This window comes from Pongo abelii, chromosome 2 (assembly GCF_028885655.2).
Source record: "Pongo abelii isolate AG06213 chromosome 2, NHGRI_mPonAbe1-v2.0_pri, whole genome shotgun sequence".
NCBI classification, from domain to species: Eukaryota; Metazoa; Chordata; class Mammalia; order Primates; family Hominidae; genus Pongo; species Pongo abelii.
Window position 1 is genome coordinate 105,590,656 of NC_085928.1, and position 19,770 is coordinate 105,610,425.

Below are 19,770 nucleotides of genomic sequence, written 5' to 3' on the forward strand. Positions count from 1 at the left end.
GCCCAGCTACTTTTTTTTTTTTGTATTTTTAGTAGAGATGGGGTTTCACCATGTTGGCCAGGATGGTCTCCATCTCCTGACCTCGTGATCCACCTGCCTCGGCTTCCCAAAGTGCTGGGATTACAGGCGTGAGCCACCATGCCCAGCTGGTCACTAGTGACTTTTACACTTCAGTGGTTAGTTCTCAGTACTTACCTTTCTTTTCTTTTTTTTTTTTTTTTTTTTTTTTTGTTTGAGACAGGGTCTCGCTTTGTCTCCCAGGCTGGAGTGCGGTGGCGCGATATCAGCTCACTGCAACCCAGGCCTCCTGGGTTCAAGTGATTCTTGTACCTCAGCCTCCCAAGTAGCTGGGACTACAGGCACACACCCAGCTAATTTTGGGGGACTTTTTTTTTTTTTTAGAAACAGGGTTTTACCGTGTTGACCAGGCTGGTCTGGAACTCTGGCCTCAAGTGATCTGCCCACTTCAGCCTCCCAGAGTGCTGAGATTACAGGAGTAAGTCACCGCATCCAGCCTTGTCTCATAACTTTTAGACACCATTTTTATGCTGATGACTCAAATTTATATCTCTGCTGGGCGCCGTGGCTCACGCCTGTAATCCCAGCACTTTGGGAGGCCGAGGTGAATGGATCACGAGGTCAAGAGATAGAGACTGTCCTGGCCAACATGGTGAAACCCCATCTCTACTAAAAATACAAAAATTAGCTAGATGTGGTGGCGCGTGCCTGTAGTCCCAGCTACTTGGGAGGCTGAGGCAGAAGAATCACTTGAACCCAGGAGGCGGAGGTTGCAGTGAGCTGAGATTGCACTACTGCACCCCAGCCTGGTGACAGAGCAAGACTCCGTCTCAAAAAAAAAAAAAAAAAAAAATTATATCTCCAACTCAGACTTTTCCTGAACTCCAGACTAGTTTATCCAACATTTCTATGTGGGTGCTAATAGGTGCCTCAAAGTCATCATGTACAAAACTGAACTCCTGGTCTTCCCTGTACCTCCTCTACTCTCAGCATTTTCCAGTTCATTTGGGACAATAGTATCCTTGTAATTATTCAGGCTTATAGCCCAGGAGTCCTCCTAAATCTTGTTTTTCTCCCATGGTTTAGATTCCATCTGTTGAGCAATTATGCTGGCTTTCAACATTATCCCAAATCCATCCCTTCACACCATCTCCATTGCGGCCATACTACTTCAGGCCACCTTCATCACTGTCCTGGATGACAGTGAGGGCCTCCTTACTTGTTTCCCTTCTTACAGTCTGTACATACATAACAATGATAGGATTCTGTAAATATGTTATTCCTATGCCCAATCCTCCACGGCCCCCCAGGTCACTGTGAATTGGCTCCAGCATTCTCAGATAACGTGACCTTCCTTCTGTTCCTCAGACATACCAGGTACATATGTCCGGATACTTTGGGGAAGTTATACCAAAAAAAAAAAAAAAACATTGATACTCAATTGACATTATCTTACATTTATTATTTTTAGAAAAATAGAAATCTTTCTTATTGAAAACTTTTCCCAACTAGAATTAGGACTCTTTTTATTGATCTCTTATTTTGTAATCCTCAGATATTTTAGAGTTTTATTTATACAAAGCCTATTGCTTAATTCACATATATTTTGTTGCTTTTTTTTTTTTTTTTTTTTTTTTTTTTTGAGACAGAGTCTTACTCTGTCACCCAGGCTGGAGTGGAGTGGTGCAATCTAGGCTCACTACAACCTCCGCCTCCCAGGTTCAAGTCATTCTCCTGCCTCAGCCTCCTGAGTAGCTGGGATTACAGGCATCTGCCACCACGCCCAGCTAAGTTTTGTATTTTTAGTAGAGATGGGGGTCTTACCATGTTGGCCAGGCTGGTCTCGAACTCCTGGCCTCAGGTGATCTGCCTGCCTTGGCCTCCCAAAGTGCTGGGATTACAGGTGTGAGCCACCGTGCCCAGCTTTTATTGCTATTTTGAATGGGATCCATTTCTTTTATTGATTGATTGATTGAGATAGAGTTGTGCTCTGTCTCCCAGGCTGGTGTGCAGTGGCACGATCTCGGCTCACTGCAAACTCCGCCTCCTGGGTTCAAGCGATTCTCCTGCCTCAGCCTCCTGAGTAGCTGAGATTACAGGCATGCGCCACCACGCCTGGCTAATTTTTGTATTTTTAGTAGAGACAGGGTTTCACCGTGTTGGTCAGGCTGGTCTCAAACTTCTGACCTCGTGATCTGCCCGCCTCAGCTTCCCAAAGTGCTGGGATTACAGGTGTGAGCCACCGTGCCCGGCCTTTTCTATTATTTTTTAACTGATTAATCCTGATACGTAAGAAAGCTATTTGGTTTATGTATTTGTGTTTCTCTTTGGAACTGTTAAACCTGAACTCCCTTTCCAGCTTTTATTATTGTTTGGTTGATGCTCTTGTGTATTCTGACTCCTCTTGGTCTTGAACAAGCGGGATCCCTGTGTGGATCCTGCACGGAGCTGTCTTTCAGATCTTTCCTGGGATTACCCCTGCCTACCCCCAGGTTCTTGGCTCTCAGGGGCGGGGTAGGAGCCTCTCTTTGGCCCTCCTCTGGCTCTGCATAGGAGCCTTCTCTGAACAGGACCCTTGTCTGGGCACTTAGAGCTCTGAGTGAAATTTTCTGTTCACCTTTTCTTAACCAACCCTCATGACCAGGTAGGCTTGGAATGCAGTGGGTCTTCAGGGGATATTTGTTGAAGGAAAAGTATTTGTCGCTTCCTTTTTAGACCTTCCAAATAGCTTTATTGTGTTTGACAGATTTCCTCAACTTATTTTTTATTTTTAAATTTTGAGAAAGAATCTTACTCTGCTGCCCAGGCTGGAGTGCAGTGGTACAATATGTTTTCTAACTGCAACCTCTGCCTCCCAAGTTCAGGCGATTCTCCTGCCTCAGCCTCCTGAGCAGCTGACTACAGGCGCCCACCACCATGCCCAGCTAATTTTTGTATTTTTCGTAGAGACAGGGTTTCACTGTGTTGGCCAGGCTGGTTTCAAACTCCTGACCCCAGGTGACCTGCCTGCCTCAGCTTCCCAAAGTGCTGGGATTATAGGCATGAGCCACCACGCCCGGCCTCCTCAACTTGTTTTTCAAATTTTCTGTTGGTTTTATTTCTAGTCAATGTGAATATTTTCTGATATTTTCACCTAGCCTTATTTCATAGTACCTGTCCCAAGATCACACATTCCAGATACTTATCAATTTGACAGTGAAGTCTTTTATTGCTCTAACACATAATGGCCATACTTACTTTGTAGTCTCCTGTAACCTGCTGGGTCTGTGACTCTGATGTTGTTTCTGACTTAATGATCCTCTCCTCCCTCCCAGATTCAGGCTTCTTCGGGAGAAAGCAAGTACACTGGTACCTTGGACTGTGCAAAGAAGCTGTACCAGGAGTTTGGGATCCGAGGCATCTACAAAGGGACTGTGCTTACCCTTATGCGAGGTAACCTTTGAGGCCTCCACTTGAGGTCACCTGGGGAGGACACCTGAGGTGGGTCTGCCCCAGAAGGTCTTGCCTGGATTGCCAGATTAGCCTTGGCACCATGCATGTCACATCTCTGACAATACTGGCAGTAAGCGTCTCCCCCTGGCCAGCAGGGACATAGATTAGGATGAGGGGACCTTCCATCTTTCCCAAGTGTCTGCAGGGGTAGAAGTCATGGCATCACAGTTGGAGGGGAGTAGCAAGTAGATAATCATCTCTGGAGGGAGGAGTGGGAAGAAAGAGTGACTTGGGGACAGTGGTGATCTGCCTGGTTTTGAGAAGTATGTCCTGTTTTAGTGGCAGTAGGAAAGGCAGAGACAGTCTCACTCTTGTCCTGAGCTGGCAGCTTAGCAGAAGGCCAGATACAACAACTGTGCTTATAACTCTGGGCATGTCACTTGCCCACATGGACTTTCACACTCAGAGAAAACCTTATTTATTTTTTTACTTATTTTTATTTTATTTTTTGAGATGGAGTTTCACTCCTGTTGCCCAGGCTGGAGTGCAATGGCACAGTCTTGGCTTACTGCAGCCTCTGCCTCCCAGGTTCAAGCAATTCTCCTCCTTCAGCCTCCCAAGTAGCTGGGATTACAAGCACATGCCACGATGTCTGGCTAATTTTTTGTATTTTTAGTAGAGATGGGGTTTCACCATGTTGGCCAGGCTGGTCTCAAACTCCTGACCTCAGGTGATCCACCTGCCTCGGCCTCCCAAGGTGCCGGGATTACCGGTGTGAGCCACCACACCTGGCCTTATTATTTTTTGAGACAGAGTCTTGCTCTGTCACCCAGGCTAGAGTGCAGTGGCACAATCTCAGCTCACTGCAACCTCCACTTCCTGGGTTCAAGTGACTCTCCTGCCTCAGCCTCCTGAGTAGCTGGGGTTACAGGTGTGCACCACCATGCCTGGCTAATTTTTGTACTTTTAGTAGAGATAGGGTTTCACTATGTTGGCCAGGCTAGTCTCGAACTCCTGACTTCAGATGATCCACCTGCCTTGGCCTCCCAAAGTGCTAGGATTATAGGCGTGAGCCACTAAGCCCAGCTGAGGGAACTTTAATGAAATTATATCATGTGTGTTTGTACTCCCTTACACCAGTGCTTGGCCCAGAGCAGCATCCCGTAGCTGCAAACTGATTGTTGCAAATAGGATGTGGCTGCTAAGGAACTTCTCAGGAATCCCTGAAGGGTCTAGTGCCAAGCTTGGCTTTTCTACATTCAAGAAATCTGTGGGGGCCGGGTGTGGTGGCTCACACTTGTAATCCCAGCACTTTGGGAGGCTGAGTTGAGAGGATCACTTGAGCCCAGGAGTTCGAGACCAGCCTGGGTGAAATAGTGATACCCTGTCTCCATTAAAATAATAATAGCTGGGCGTGGTGGCTCACGCCTGTAATCCCAGCACTTTGGGAGGCCGAGGTGGGCGGATCATGAGGTCAGGAGTTCAAGATCAGCCTGACCAATGTGGTGAAACCCCATCTCTACTAAAAATACAAAAATTAGCCGGGCGTGGTGGCACATGCATCCCAGCTACTCAGGAGGCTGAGGCAGGAGAATTGCTTGAACCCAGGAGGGAGAGGTTGCAGTGAGCCAAGATTGTACCATTGCACTCCAGCCTGGGCAACAGAGCAAGACTCCGTCTCAAAAAAAACAAATAAATAAAAAATAAAGTAATAATAATAATACTGTATTCTTTTTCTTTTTTTTTTGAGACAGAGTCTTTCTCTGTTGCCCAGCCAGGAGTGCATTAGTGTGATCTTGGCTCACTGCAACCTCCACCTTCTGGGTTCAAGTGATTCCTGTGCCTCAGCCTCCTGAGTAGCTGGGATTACAGGCATGTGCCACCAGGCCTGGCTAATTTTTGTATTTTTTGTATTATTATTTTTTGAGATGGAGTCTTGCTCTGTCACCAGGCTGGAGTGCAGTGGCTCGATCTCAGCTCACTGCAACCTCCACCTCCTGGATTCTAGCAATTCTCCTGCCTCAGTCTCCTGAGTAGCTGGGACTACAGGCATGCGCCACCATGCCCGGCTAATTTTTGGTAGAGACAGGGTTTCACCATGTTGGCCACGATGGTCTCAATCTCTTGACCTCGTGATCCGCCCACCTCGGACTCCCAAAGTGCTGGGATTACAGGTGTGAGCCACCACGCTCGGCCATTTTTGTATTTTTTTTTTTTTTTTTGAGATGGAGTCTCACTCTGTCAGCCCGGCTGGAGTGCAGTGGCGCAGTCTCGGCTCACTGCAACCTCCACCTCCCAGGTTCAAGCCATTCTCTTGCCTCAGCCTCCTGAGTAGCTGGGATTACAGGTGCCCTCCACCACACCTGGCTAATTTTTGTATTTTTAATAGAGACGGGGTTTCACCATGTTGGTCAGGCTGTTCTCAAACTCCTGACCTCGTGATCCGCCCGCCTCGGCCTCCCAAGTGCTGGGATTAAAGGCATGAGCCACTGTGCCCAGCCCACTTTTATATTTTTAGTAGAGATGAGGCATTCGCCATATTGGCCAGACTGGTGTCGAATTCCTGACCTCAGGTGATGTGCCCGCCTCGGCCTCCCAAAGTGCTCGGATTACAGTTATGAGCTACCATGCCTGGCATTTTTTTTCTTTTTAATGCTTTTTTAGTCTACATAAATTACTACCATAGGCTAATGTTTAAAAAGCAAATAAATTGAACCAAATCTGGTCACCCAATTAAAAAACAATTTTACTAATAATTCAGGCCAAGCGTGGACCTCCTGGCCTCAAGCAATCCCCCTACCTCAACCTCCTAAATTGCTGAGATTACAGGTGTGAACCACCATGCCTGGCGAAGAGTTTATGTACTTTAATTCACCTCTTTCTTGCCACTAACAGATGTCCCAGCTAGTGGAATGTATTTCATGACATATGAATGGCTGAAAAATGTCTTCACTCCGGAGGGAAAGAGGTGAGGAAAACATAACTTGGAAGCCACTTTCCCCAGTCTTGGGTGCATTGCCCTCTCCTGTGGGTGAATCTGAAAGCAGAAGTAGTTGTTGTTCCTCGCTCCATGTCTGCTTTCCTCTTGTGGCTGCTGAGGTCCAGCTAGCTCTTCTTACTCTGTGCCTCAGCCAGTGGAGCAAATATTTGAAATAGGTGCATGAAACCTCCTCCAAGGAGTGCCAGCAGCACTGGCCTTATACCTCCTCCCTTCATCCAGTTTCTGCCTCTCTGTAACTGCCCTGTCTGCCACAGGCAGGATAGTCTGAATGCCACTCTCACAGCCTTTGTCTAACGGGCTGTGGTTGGTGTTATACAGGGTCAGTGAGCTCAGTGCCCCTCGGATCTTGGTGGCTGGGGGCATTGCAGGGATCTTCAACTGGGCTGTGGCAATCCCCCCAGATGTGCTCAAGTCTCGATTCCAGACTGGTGAGTGGAAGGTAGTGGGGTGGACAGGGGCAGAGTGGGTCCCCAGCACTGGCTAATCCTGGGGTGCAAAGCTCATAAGGCCCTAGGGATACTCACTCTCCACGGCAGCACCTAGCATCTGCCTGACCAATATTCTCCCTCACAGTCATTTGCCTTCTAGGAACCCTAGATTCATTTTCATGACAGCCTAAACACAAGGTAAGTGTGATAAGAAGTCAAGTCCACTTTTCCTCCCCCACATGAACAGAAGAGCTGTTTCATTCTTCTTCCCTCTTTTCTACTCCCTTGGCACAAGTAATTCAGGCATTTGTGCATTTGTCCCAAGGTGAACTGTTGTCTATGGACTGGTCCCACATGACCTGCAAGGTGTCCTTTCCCTGTGCTAGTCCTGACCCTTCAGGAAGACTTAACTACTAGTTTCTCCTTCCTGAAGCCTTAAAAATTGGGTTCTGCCCCACAGCACCTCCTGGGAAATATCCTAATGGTTTCAGAGATGTGCTGAGGGAGCTGATCCGGGATGAAGGAGTCACATCCTTGTACAAAGGGTTCAATGCAGTGATGATCCGAGCCTTCCCAGCCAATGCGGTGAGTAGCTGGCAGGGCTGTGCTTTCCCTCTGGGGCTCAGGGCAGGGTGCATGTGGTCTGACTTTTGCTTGTTCCTGGGATAGGACTGGGGTCTTAGTTTTCCCAAAGCCCTATCTTCAGCCACAGCATTCCTTATTTGCTCCCTTCCCTGAAGCTGTCAGGAGGATTTGCCTTTGGGGATCTCTGAGGTGAGGGGCTTTGATTTCCTGACCCGGCCATTAGAAGTGGGCAGTTGTGAGGCCAGGCATGGTGGCTAGTGCCTGTAATCCCAGCACTTTGGGAGGCTAAGGCAGGTGGATCATCTGAGGTCAGGAGTTTGAGACCAGCTTGGCCAACATGGGGAAACACCGCCTCTACTAAAAATAAAAAAATTAGCTGGGCGTGGTGGCGGGTGCCTGTAATCCCAGCTACTCAGGAGGCTGAGGCAGGAGAATTGCTTTAACCCGGTAGGCAGAGATTGCAGTGAGCCAAGACTGTACCATTGCACTTCAACCTGGGTGACAAGAGCAAAACTCCGTCTCAAAAAAAAAAAAAAGAGGTGGGCAGTTGTGGGATATAAATTTTCTTCTCCTCTTAAAAATGAGAGAGTAGAGCTTGCATCCTTGATGTGGAGTGGGTGTGGGGTTAGGGAGGGTCTCTGGTCCTGACAGGGCCAGCAAAGCATAGTGCTTTGAATAGTCTATGAATAGTTATTCCTGCTGGCTTTTTTCTTCCTCCCAACCCCCTCTCAGGCCTGTTTCCTTGGCTTTGAAGTTGCCATGAAGTTCCTTAATTGGGCCATCCCCAACTTGTGAGTCTGAAGGCTGCTCAAGGCTTCTGGATGCTGGAAGCTGTCGCTGAGGAGAAGGAGTAGTGGGCAGAACTAAGCAGTCTTGGAGGGCAAGGGGAGGGGAATGGTGGGATCAGAGCCCTGTGCATGGACTTGGTGAGACTGTTGCCTTAATGACATCCTGCACCTTGTATAACTTAGTGTGTCATTTTGAAACTTGAATTCATTCTTATCAATTTAAAGGATCTTAAAAGGATTTGGAAATGGAACAAGTAGCTTCTAGACCAGATACTACCTGTGGCAAGAATGCTGCCTACCAGTTGACTGCTGGTCCTACCACAGTCAAAGTATTCCTCATTAAAGAGAGAATCTCAGGTTCTCACTGGAGGCACTGTGCATATTTTCAACCAGATCACCAGGAGCTGAGATCTTCTTCAGTCCCTAGCCAGGAATACCCATTTGATTTCTAGGGTGCCATCTAATCCTGGGCTGTACATGTGGATATGGACTTGAGGCCCACCTCTGTGTCCAAGTGGATTGAGCATATATGCCTAGGAGGAGATAGACTGTTAATCGTTGGATTTTGATTTTTTTTAATGCGTGCAAGTAATCAAAAGTAAAACTGGAGTAGCCTAATTTTCTGGGAGCAGGTGGAGAACTTTCCCTCCTACACAGTGAGGACAGTCCCAGTCTGCTGGGATAAGTGAGAAAGCCCAGGGTGTAGGAAGGCCCTTTTTACATACTCTTTTCTCATGAGAGCTCACTATTTTAACAATAAACAATAAACGTTGTTTCTAATTTTTGCATTGTGTTATATTTTCTTCTTTTGATTCTGGGACATTTCAGTAGGCAGCCTGTGGCCTTGGTGGAGGCTTTCAGAGATCCAGTATTCTTCCCTGGGAACCTTAGGCTGGGGATCCAGCAGGAGGAGGTGGAGGAGGAGGAAGTTTTGGCTGGCTCTGCCTTCTCTGACTGCCCTAGCCCCAGCTGCTTTAGGGAGGGTGTGTGGGGTGGTGTGACTTGACTGGTAATTGTTCACACAGGCCCTCCCAAGGCCCAGCCTGCAACCCATCCCTTCATTTATTCCCCTCTCTTCCCTGAGCATCATGGGTGTCTGAGCTAACAGATGGAGAGTCAGTTGTTCTAAAAGGACAAAAGCAATCTCGGGTTTTCATGTGGGCTTTGGAGTTGCTGTGCGATCTGAGGTAGCTACCTTAACTTTACTAATCAGGCAGATTATGCTATCCCGGTGTGTCCAGAAAAGGTGAGGGAGTTGGAGAGTCATAAGCTAGATTATTACTTTCTGGTGGAGGGGAGAGCTTGCTGAAGCTACTGGAGCTGGGCTTTTCTGGCATTGTCCCATCTGGTGGTCACAGTTACAGTTCCACTGGCACTTCCTGTCTCACTGCAGCTGCATAGAGACTCTTGGACTTTGGCTTTAGAACCATCACTCTCTCTGTCTCTTGTTTTGAACTGTTAGAAAAAAAAAAAGCTGGGCGCACTGGATCATGCCATGCTTGTACTCCCAACACTTTGGGAAGCCAAGGAAGGAGGATCACTTGAGTCCAGGAGTTCAAGACCAGCCTGGGCAATATAGTAAGACTCTGTCTCTACACAAAATTTTTTAAAAATTAAAAAATTAGCCAGACATGGTGGTGTGTGCCTGTAGTTCCAGCTACTCAGGATGCTAAGGTAGAAGGATCCCTTGAGCCCAAGAAGTTGAGGCCACAGTGAGCCCAGTGTGCATCACTGCACTCCAGCCTGGGCAACAGAATAAGACCTGGTAAGAAGGGCAGGGACACACCCCTATCTGGGAGTTGGGGCTGTGATCAACCCAGCAGGAAGCTGAAGACTTGGGACTTTAAAGAAGGAGGCTTTATAGCTTGGAATATATTTCTAAATGACCAGATAGGAATTATGGCCGAGGAGAAAATAAAATTTTTGGCCGGGCACAGTGGCTCACGCCTATAATCCTAGCACTTTGGGAGGCCAAGGCGGGTGGATCACTTGAGGTCAGGAGTTCAAGACCAGCCTGGCCAACATGGTGAAACCCCATCTCTACTCAAAATACAAAAGTTAGCCAGGCATGATGGGGCATGCCTGTAGTCCCAGCTACTCGGGAGGCTGAGGCAGGAGAATCACTTGAACCTGGGAGGCAGAGGTTGCAGTGAGCCAAGATCGCCCTACTGCACTCCATGCTGGGTGTCAGAGCGAGATTTCATCTCAAAAAAAAAATTAATTTATTTTTATTTTTAGAGACAGGGTCTCACTTTGTCGGCCAGGCTAGAGTGCAGTGGTGAGATCAGAGCTCAGCTCACTGCTGGGCTCAAATGATCCTCCCACCTCCACCTCCCAAGAAGGTGGAACTATAGACACTTATACAGTATACCTGTAGTGTACTGCTGTGCCTCGCTATTAAAAAAATATCTGTAGAGATGAGGTCTCACTCTGTGGTCAAGGATGAACAGTTCTTAAAGATGAAAATTGTATATTCTCTGTCTGGCAAGGTTCATTAAATGTTAAGCCTGCTTCCTCTAACACTGCAGGATGTCTTTGTTTAATATCTCATTGATTTGAAGATGGCCATATATGTGTCTCCTGAAGCTCTTCTTTTTAAATCTTATTTTATTAGAAAAAAATTTTTTGAGATAGGGTTCACTCTGTTACCTAGGCTGGAGTGCAGTGGCATGGTCATGGCTCACTGCAGCCTTGACCTCCTGGGCCCAAGTGATCTTCCCACCTCAGCCTCCTGAGTAACTGGGACCACAGGCATGTGTTACTATGCCCAGCTAATTTTTTAAATTTATTTTTTGTAGAGATGGAGTCTTCCTATGTTGCCCAGGCTGGTCTTGAACTCCTGGGCTCCTGCCTCAGCCTCCCAAAGTGCTGGGATTACAGGCATGCACCACTGTGCTCAGCCTGAAGCTCTTCTTGATATCATCCAGTCCTGAGACTATTCTAAATTTTAAATTTAAATTTTTTTTTTTTTGAGATGGAGTCTCGCTCTGTCACCCAGGCTGGAGTGCAGTGGCATGATCTCAGCTCACTGCAACCTCCACCTCCCGGGTTCAAAAGATTCTCCTACCTCAGCCTCCCAAGTAGCTGGGTCTACAGGCACCTGCCATCACGCCCAGCTAATTTTTGTATTTTTAGTAGAGATGGGGTTTCCTCATGTTGGTCAGGCTGGTGTTGAACTCCTGATCTCAAGTGATCCACCCGCCTCAGCCTCCCAAAGTGCTAGGATTACAGGTGTGAGCCACTGCACCCGACTGAGACTATTCAAAAACCTCAGCTTTTGCCTAGAAGCCCCTGTAAATGTATTTGCATTTCAGCCAAATGCCAGCCATTCCCATGGCTTAGGATCACTTTTAGTCTGTACCTCTGAATAATTTGCCCTTTGAAAAATTTTCCATTTTAACATGGAGTATTTTGGTTCTTTGATGTTAGTGATGGTAGATTATTTTAGTCCTTTGAGTGTTCAATAGATGTTAAGTCAAATAGGGAAGCCCCTGGAGGCATATTTGTGAAGGGAGCAGAGCAGATGTTGAGTAACTCCATCCTGGCTGGTGCTTCCTTTTTATGATGCACTTTGAAATGCCACCTGTTCCTGATATATCTCTTCTCTTCCTGACAGGGGTAAGGAGTAGGGGAAAATTGGGGCCCTCCCTAGCAATTTCTCTTTCACAGACAGTCACAACTGGGAGCCAGACAGTGATTTTTTTAAACAACCAATTGGTGATAAAAGCCTCACCCAGGCATCAAGAAGCATATAACTGGGTCAAAGGTGAGGGAAGGAGCACAGGTTGTTGCAACAGTGATTGTTAAAAGCACAGTAGCACCATTTCAGCTATAAAGTCATACTATCTCTACCCACAGTTGTTTCCCTACAGCCTTTTTTTTTTTTTTTTTTTTTTGAGACAGAGTCTTGCTCTGTCACCCAGGCTGGAGGCAGTGGAGCGATCTCAGCTCACTGCAACCTCCGCCTCTTGGGTTCAAGCGATTCTCCTGCCTCAGCCTCCTGAGTAGCTGGGACTACAGGTGCACACCACCACGCCTGGCTAATTTTTGTATTTTTAGTACAGACGGGGCCAGGCTGGTCACGAACTCCTGACCTCAGGCGATCTGCCCGCCTCAGCCTCCCAAAGTGCTGGGATTAGGCATGAGGCACCGTGCCCGGCCTCCTTACAGCCTTTAGAGGCTGGAACCCCCTACATCTTTTCTGACCTCCTTATAAGTTTATTCTCATTCCTTTATCCCCTTGTAACTCAATGTTTAATGGGTAGGGATATTTTTGGTTTTTTTTTTTTTGAGATGGAGTCTCCCTCTTTCACCCAGGCTGGAGTGCAGTGGCACGATATTGGATCTTGGCTCACTGCAACCTCTGCCTTCCAGATTCAAGTGATTCTCCTGCCTCAGCCTCCCGAGTAGCTGCGATTACAGATGCATACCACCATGCCCAGCTAATTTTTGTATTTTTAGTAGAGATGGGGTTTCGCCATTTTGGCCAGGCTGGTCCTGAACTCCTGACCTCAAGTCACCCACCTACCTCGGCCTCCCAAAGTGTTGGGATTACAGGTGTGAGCCACTATACCTGGCCTTAATTTTTGTATTTTTTGGTAGAGATGGGGTTTTACCATGTTGGCCAAGCTGGTCTCAAACTCCTGACCTCAGGTGATCTGCCTGCCTTGGCCTCCCAAAGTGCTGCAATTACAGGCATGAGCCACTGCACCAAGCCTCTGAGCAGGGATTTTGACTTCCACTTTCAGATGTGGATGCCAAGGCTCAGACAGGGTAAACTGATCTGCAAAGGTCATTGGCAAATTGATAATAAAGTGGGAATTGTCTGGCTCTCTTGAAGAAAGACTTGTGATGCTATCAGAGGCTGTCCTAAGGCTGCTTGATCCAGGCTCCAGGAGACCTGTCTGTACCACCTGGTCCAAGCTTAGGTACCTGGCCTGTGAGTCAGATCGGGGGTGGCACAGAGAGTTCTGACAGGCACTGGGAAGGCCCCAGGGCCAGGTGTCCCTGAGGGGTCCCTTTTCTGCTTTCTCTGCTATGGTAAGCATGCAGACCTGTGATTTTCTAGCCAGGTTCCCTGTGCTTTCTAGGTTCTGTCCTTGCCCTGAGGTGTCTCAGATGCAGACCCTGGGTCCACTGCAGAGACTGACACTTTCTCAGGACATAGTGTCTCAGGCATGGGGATGGCTCACAGGTACACAAACGTGGCCTGGGAGCTAACTGCTCCCTGGAGCATGGGCACTTGTTAAAACAGATTAGATTTCCTAGACAAAAGGCAATGGCCTCGCTGGAGGAGCCAGAGTAGAGGCTGAAAGACAGCTTGGGTGAGGGCAGAGAAAACATAGCCCACTTCCTCAATCTCTCTTGCCAACTAAAGGCTCATGAACACTTGTAAGGCAACATAGAAACTGTTGCTTGTAGGAACTAAGTGAGCTGGGAGTACTAAATCCAGGAGGGCCTGGCATGTAGAGGTGGTCAGGTGACCACCAGAGCCCAGGAAATGGGTGGGGGACTGGAATGGCTTAGAAAAGTGGTCCCTTGATCAAGTAAGAGGGAGGTTTTCCCGCTGGACTTGAGTCCCGCAAGTATGCAGAGGGCATAAGGTATTTAAGCTGGAGGATCTGAGCCAAGAGCAGACCTTCAGAGGAGTTCAGGGAAGTTTAGGCCCCTGTCTTCATCTTGGAGAGACAGACAGAAACGTTTGAATAATAAGCCTATCAAGAGCACACAAAATTCATTGTTTCATTGGAAACAGCAATGGTACCCTACCCATTTTCGTTTTCACCAAGACCCGTTGCTTTTGGGCTAAACAACATGTGTCCCACCTGTGCTACTCTGCATCCATAGTTGTAAACATCTCTGCAAATTGGCCCCATTGTGTCCATATCTGTGCCTCTGGTTGGTGATATGGCAGTTCATGCAAGATGTTGACTGCCTGCTGAGTTGTGAGTAGGATTAGATTTGAGTGTAGCACCCTCAGGGTTCTGGGGCCTCCTCCTGTGTACTTCTCTTGCTTCTAAGAGTCTCTGCTGTTGGCCTTTTCCACCATCACTTGCTCTTGGCAGCTGTATCTCAATTACTGGCTGCCTCTGGGTTTAGTTGCCATGGTAACCTCCAGTGGTACAGCTGGACAGGCTTGAATGCAGGCAGAATAAATGCAGGATAAGGGTAGAAGATGCCGGGTTCAGGCTCCTGGTGTTCTCTCCTGTTGCAGGGCCCTCTTCTTTAGCCAGCTCAACTAGACATTCATGAAGACCCTGGGGGCTCTACTTGTTACTGAAGGGTTGACCAGAAGTGGGAGAGATGGACCCCTTCTCTGGGGACCAAGTGCTGGGGGAGAGTGCCAGGTTAAACCTGGAGGCTGGCTGCCCATCCTTGCTCTAAGACTAGTCTATGGAAACCCATGAGGAGCAGCTGTAGGGCTCCTGCTTTCTGTGGCTATATGGCAGACACACCTGTGTATGGTAGCTGCACCTGACAGCAATAACTTAAGCATACTCTGAGAATGACCCTGTATGGCAGATGCACCTGAATGTGTTAGGAGTTCCAAGCGAGGACAAGCTGGAGATTCATTACTTACCCATGAGAAATATCTGAGCCCCCATTCTGTCCTGTGGATGTACAGGGGATTGAGCCCCTTTGTTTTGGGTTAAATCAAAGTTGTTAGGGGGAGGGTGTTAAGTGAAAATGCTATATATGCTGCATACTTTCTGCAGGTGGGGCAGTTCTCCTATCTAGCCCACCTCCACTGGACTGCTCTGTATGCAAATTCCCCTCAATCAACCCTAAGTCTTGTTTGCTGGTTCTGGATCTCTTTTGGCCTCTCGAACCTGGTGCCATCCCTACTGAAGTTAATAGGGGTTTGGTGGCAAGGCGTGGTGGCTCACGCCTATAATCCCAGCACTTTGGGAGGCTGAGGTGGGTGGATCGCCTGAGGTCAGGAGTTTGTGACCAGCCTGGCCCCGTCTGTACTAAAAATACAAAAAATAGCCAGGCGTGGTGGTGTGCGCCTGTAGTCCCAGCTACTCGGGAGGCTGAGGCAGGAGAATCGCTTGAACCCAGGAGGTGGAGGTTGCAGTGAGCAGAGATCGTGCCACTGCACTCCAGCCTGAGCGACAGAGCAAGACTGCATCTCAAAAAAGAAAACAAAACAAAATATGGGTCTTTCTTGGCCAGGTGTGGTGGCTCATGCCAGTAATCCCAGCACTTTGGGAAGCTGAGGCGGGCGGATCACCTGAGGTCAGGAGTTCAAGACCAGCCTGGCCAATATGGTGAAACCCCATCTGTACTAAAAATACAAAAAATAAGCCGGGCGTGGTGGTGTGCACCTATAATCTCAGCTACTTGGGAGGCTGAGACACGAGAATCACTTGAACCTGGGAGGTGGAGGTTGCAGTGAGCTGAGATCGCATCACTGCACTCCAGCCTGGGCAACAGAGTAAGACTGTGTCTCAAAAAAACAAACAGACCGGGCGCGGTGGCTCACGCCTGTAATCCCAACACTTTGGGAGGCCAAGGCAGGCGGATCCCGAGGTCAGGAGATCCAGACCATCCTGGCTAACATGGTGAAACCCCGTCTCTACTAAAAAATACAAAAAATTAGCCGGGTGTAGTGGCGCACGCCTGTAGTCCCAGCTACTCTGGAGGCTGAGGCAGGAGAATGGCGTGAACCCGGGAGGTGGAGCTTGCAGTGAGCCGAGATCCCGCCACTGCACTCCAGCCTGGGCAACAGAGCAAGACTCCGTCTCAAAAACAAACAAAAAAACCCAAACAAACAAAACGGCCAGGTGCAGTGGCTCACACCTGTAATCCCAGCACTTTGGGAGGCTAAGGCAGGCAGATCCCGAGGTCAGGAGTTCGAGACCATCCTGGCCAACATGGCAAAACCCCGTCTCTACTGAAAATACAAAAATTAACTGGGCATGGTGGCAGGCGCCTATAATCCCAGCTACACAGGAGGCTGACGCAGGAGAATTGCTTGAACCTGGGAGGTGGATCTCAGTTCACCTCAGTGAGCTGAGATCGTGCTGTTGCACTCCATCTTGGGTGACAAGAGGAAGACTCCATCTAAAAGAAAAAAAGCCAGGCGCGGTGGCTCACGCCTGTAATCCCAGCACTTTGGGAGGCTGAGGCGGGTGGATCACGAGGTCAAGAGATTGAGACCATCCTGGCCAACATGGAGAAACCTCATCTCTACTAAAAATACAAAAAAATTGCTGGGTGTGGTGGTGCATGCCTGTAGTACCAGCTGCTTGGGAGGCTGAGACAGGAGAATCGCTTGAATCCGGGAGGCAGAGCTTGCAGTGAGCAGAGATCATGCCATTGCACTCCAGCCTGGGTGACAGAGTGAGACTCCTCTCAAAAAAAAAAATAGGGGTCTGGCAGAACAGTGGCCATCATTCCTTCCAGGATGCCTTTTGAATGCTCTGCTGGATGGGTGGTTGGCTGAGCCGTGGGGCATCTGAGAACAAGTCAGTAGACCTTCTCCAAGAGTATGCAATAAGGACTGAGCAGGAAAAAAGTTGGAGACTGCCTCTCCCCTCACAAAGCTGATGATCCAAGATTCTTCTCAGGGGTCAAGAAACTTGTCCAGGGAGACACTGCTGTTTATAATCACAGGCCTGCTTAGCCTAGAGCCTGGGCTGGCCTCTTCATCAGTGGGGATGAGGGCTCCTTGCTCCCAGCTGCTCAGCTCCCAGCAGCATTGAGCTCCTGGGTGTGTGCCAAGCCTGTATGGGAGGTGATAGGGAGGATTTTAATTAATGCTGAGTAATTACCAGGTGGTGTTTAAGCATCCCAAATGCCCTCAGGTTCCCAAACCTACAGCTACTCTCTTCCTGGCTGGGCCTGGAAAGGAGAGGGGGGACTCTGCCCTATGCCCAGTGGGCCTTTGGTTAGCACGTAGGCTGTAGACTGGACATCCCAGGACGGTCTCCACCTTTTTCAATACCCTTCCAGTTTGGTAGGAGGAGGAGGGCGATTTGGGAAATAGTCTGGCCTCTACAGTTCACCTATACCATCTTCCCAGGGGCAAAGGATAACAATGCCTGTGGTCTGCTCAACCTTCATTAAGCAGTGTTGACCTAGGGCCCAGTGTAGAATGTGGGGAGAGGAATGGGCAGACCTAGATCTGGGGACCCTGGTGAAAGTGCTCCAGGAGGAACAGGCACAGAGGTCTTTGCTGCTTTTGGCCTTATTTCCCTTTCTCACTGTACACATTTGGCTGAGTGAACTCTTTCAAATTTATTTTTCTGTCTGTGGCTCTCAAATTATGATCTCATTCAAACGCCTACTTCCTACAAGGCCTTCCCCGTTTGACATCTCAGAGACCTGACAGACTCCTGAGTTATTCCACCATTCCACCTGGCAGCCAAGGTGGTCCTGACTCCACCAGGCCTTTGCTCTTGTATGTTCAGATGGCTTTCCTCCAGATCTTCCCCTGGGCAGGTCCTGCTCGGGCCTTGGGGCCAGCTTGAATGTCACCCCCGAAAGTGAGCCCTCTCTTCCCCTTCATCACAGCAGAATCACACTGATGTGCTCGTATGCTTCTGCTTCTCGCTGTGTCTCTGGTGCTTAGTAAGTGCTGCCCAAAAAGAGGCTCTTCGCATCAGCTGAAAGAATAATTTAAAGGTCTTCAGGACCACGCGAGAGGCACTAATTGGTCCCCTTCATGGGTAGACCGTTCATTACCTAATTCCCTGGATTCCCGCCGTGAGCTGGCATCAGGAACCCTCCACTATCTCGACCCCCCGACAGCCCGAGGGGCGTGTCATCTAGTGGCGCAAGCGTACTGAGGGCCGGTGCTGAGCGGGGACGCGCACGCCCGCGGTCGCGTGCGTCACAACCAGGACGCCTGCCCCGCCCGTCCAGCTCGCCTGCCCGTCGGTCCCCGCGGCGGCGGCGGCTGCCCAGTGACAGCGGCGGCGGTGCCAGGTCGGCCGTAGTAGCGTAGGATTGCGCGGCCCGGAAACGCAGAGCCGGCCAAAGAGCGGCGCGACGTGAGACGGGGCCGCGCGCGAAGAGACCTCGCGGGCGCGGAGCGAAAGGCCGGCGTGAGTGAGCGCGGAGACAGTGGCCGCCGGCGGCCCAACCCGTCTATCCCTTCGGCCGCCGCCGGCATGAGCCACATCCAGATCCCGCCGGGGCTCACGGAGCTGCTGCAGGGCTACACGGTGGAGGTGCTGCGACAGCAGCCGCCTGACCTCGTCGAATTCGCAGTGGACTACTTCACCCGCCTGCGCGAGGCCCGCGCCCCAGCCTCAGTCCTGCCCGCCGCCACCCCACGCCAGAGTCTGCGCCACTCCACGCTAGAACCCGGCCCGGACCGTGTCGCCGACGCCAAAGGGGACAGCGAGTCGGAAGAGGACGAGGACTTGGAAGGTAGGCTGTGGGCGGGGCCCTGGGGAGTGGTGCAGGAGGTCTCCAGAGGTCTAGAGGGGTGGCAGGGAGCCGGGTGTCGCGCCGGAGCCAAGCCGACCGCGGGCTGGGATTGGGAGCTCTGTAGCCGCGTTTCTAGCGTTTCCCTGAGACACCGGCGTGAGCCCGCGTGCGCCACTTCCAAATTGAGCTCCGCGGTCCTGCGAGCCCTAGAGCGCACCGAGTGATTTGTCAGATCCAGCCTTGAAGGAAACGTGCGCGCTGTCGGCGCTGCTAGAGGATCCCTCGCCTTTGCTTAAGACCCTTCACCAGGTTTGGCTTCGAAGACAAGAGCGTTCTCATCCAGTGACTTGTGTTTAATTGATAGGACAGTAAGTTTGTTTGGAAATAATAATTTTTTTGAGAAGTTACTGTGAAAACTTTTAAGCATAGACAAAAGAGGAAAGGTGAGATGAATCCCTATATGCCATCACCTACATTTAACAGTTGTGTTTGTCACAAAGTTTCATCCATACCTTTTTTCTTTCTTTGCCGAAGTGTATTAAAACAAATCTCTCAGGTCATTTCACCTCTGCTTACTTGAGTTTGTATTTCTTCAAACATGGTCCCTGGGAATAGTCCTATTTTTAAAAACTTGGCCAAAACGATTGAATCAAATTTGGTGAGAGTAAATAATTATCTTGACGGCCGGGGCAGTGGGCCTCTGTAGTCTATACCAGCTATTCTGGAGGCTGAGGAGGAAATATCGCTTGAATCCAAGAGTTCGAGACCAGCCTGGGCAAAATAGACACCCTGCCTCATTTTTGAAAACGAAAAACCCGGCCGGGCGTGGTGGGTCACGCCTGTAATCCCAGCACTTTGGGAGGCCGAGGCGGGTGGATCACCTGAGGTCAGGAGTTCGAGACCAGCCTGGCCAACATGGCGAAACCCCGTCTCTACTAAAAATACAAAAATTAGCCGGGCGTGGTGGCGGGCGCCTGTAGTCCCAGCTACTTGGGAGGCTGAGGCAGGGAGAATCGCTTGAACCTGGGAGGCGGAGCTTGCAGTGAGCCAAGATCGTGCCACTGCACTCCAGCCTGGGCGACAGAGCGAACTCCGTCTCAAAAAAAAAGAAAAAGGAAAAACCCAGTAACTGTCTTCT

At 49.5% G+C, this 19,770-nt stretch overlaps 3 protein-coding genes across 10 annotated transcripts in view; 2 read left to right on the plus strand and 1 right to left on the minus strand.

The window, feature by feature from the left end:
• Window positions 1–9,036, plus strand: part of SLC25A20 (solute carrier family 25 member 20) — a 57,020-nt gene extending 47,984 nt beyond the window's left edge. For 2 of the 3 annotated variants that reach the window (XM_054550353.2, XM_054550352.2), the window contains exons 6-10: window positions 3,333–3,450; window positions 6,346–6,418; window positions 6,770–6,879; window positions 7,340–7,464; window positions 8,197–9,036. In XM_054550353.2, coding sequence (XP_054406328.1) covers window positions 3,333–3,450; window positions 6,346–6,418; window positions 6,770–6,879; window positions 7,340–7,464; window positions 8,197–8,259 — 489 coding nt within the window. In that variant the 3' untranslated portion in view covers window positions 8,260–9,036. 3 annotated transcript variants of the gene reach the window in all.
• A 4,940-nt stretch (window positions 9,037–13,976) lies between these two features.
• On the minus strand, window positions 13,977–18,372 carry LOC129058373 (uncharacterized). Its single transcript, XM_054551153.2, has 2 exons — window positions 18,132–18,372; window positions 13,977–15,430 (listed from the first exon to the last, which is right to left on the minus strand). Exons 1-2 carry the CDS (start codon window positions 18,370–18,372, stop codon window positions 14,943–14,945), a joined length of 729 nt encoding a protein of 242 aa, XP_054407128.1. The 3' UTR covers window positions 13,977–14,942.
• The window catches only part of PRKAR2A (protein kinase cAMP-dependent type II regulatory subunit alpha), a 95,108-nt gene continuing 92,818 nt past the window's right edge, over window positions 17,481–19,770 (plus strand). For 3 of the 6 annotated variants that reach the window (XM_024244838.2, XM_024244839.2, XM_054550824.2), the window contains exon 1: window positions 17,481–18,632. In XM_024244838.2, coding sequence (XP_024100606.1) covers window positions 18,371–18,632 — 262 coding nt within the window. In that variant the 5' untranslated portion in view covers window positions 17,481–18,370. The remainder of the gene's footprint in view (window positions 18,633–19,770) is intronic. The other 3 variants (XM_054550820.2, XM_054550822.2, XM_054550823.2) reach the window with 3 other exon arrangements.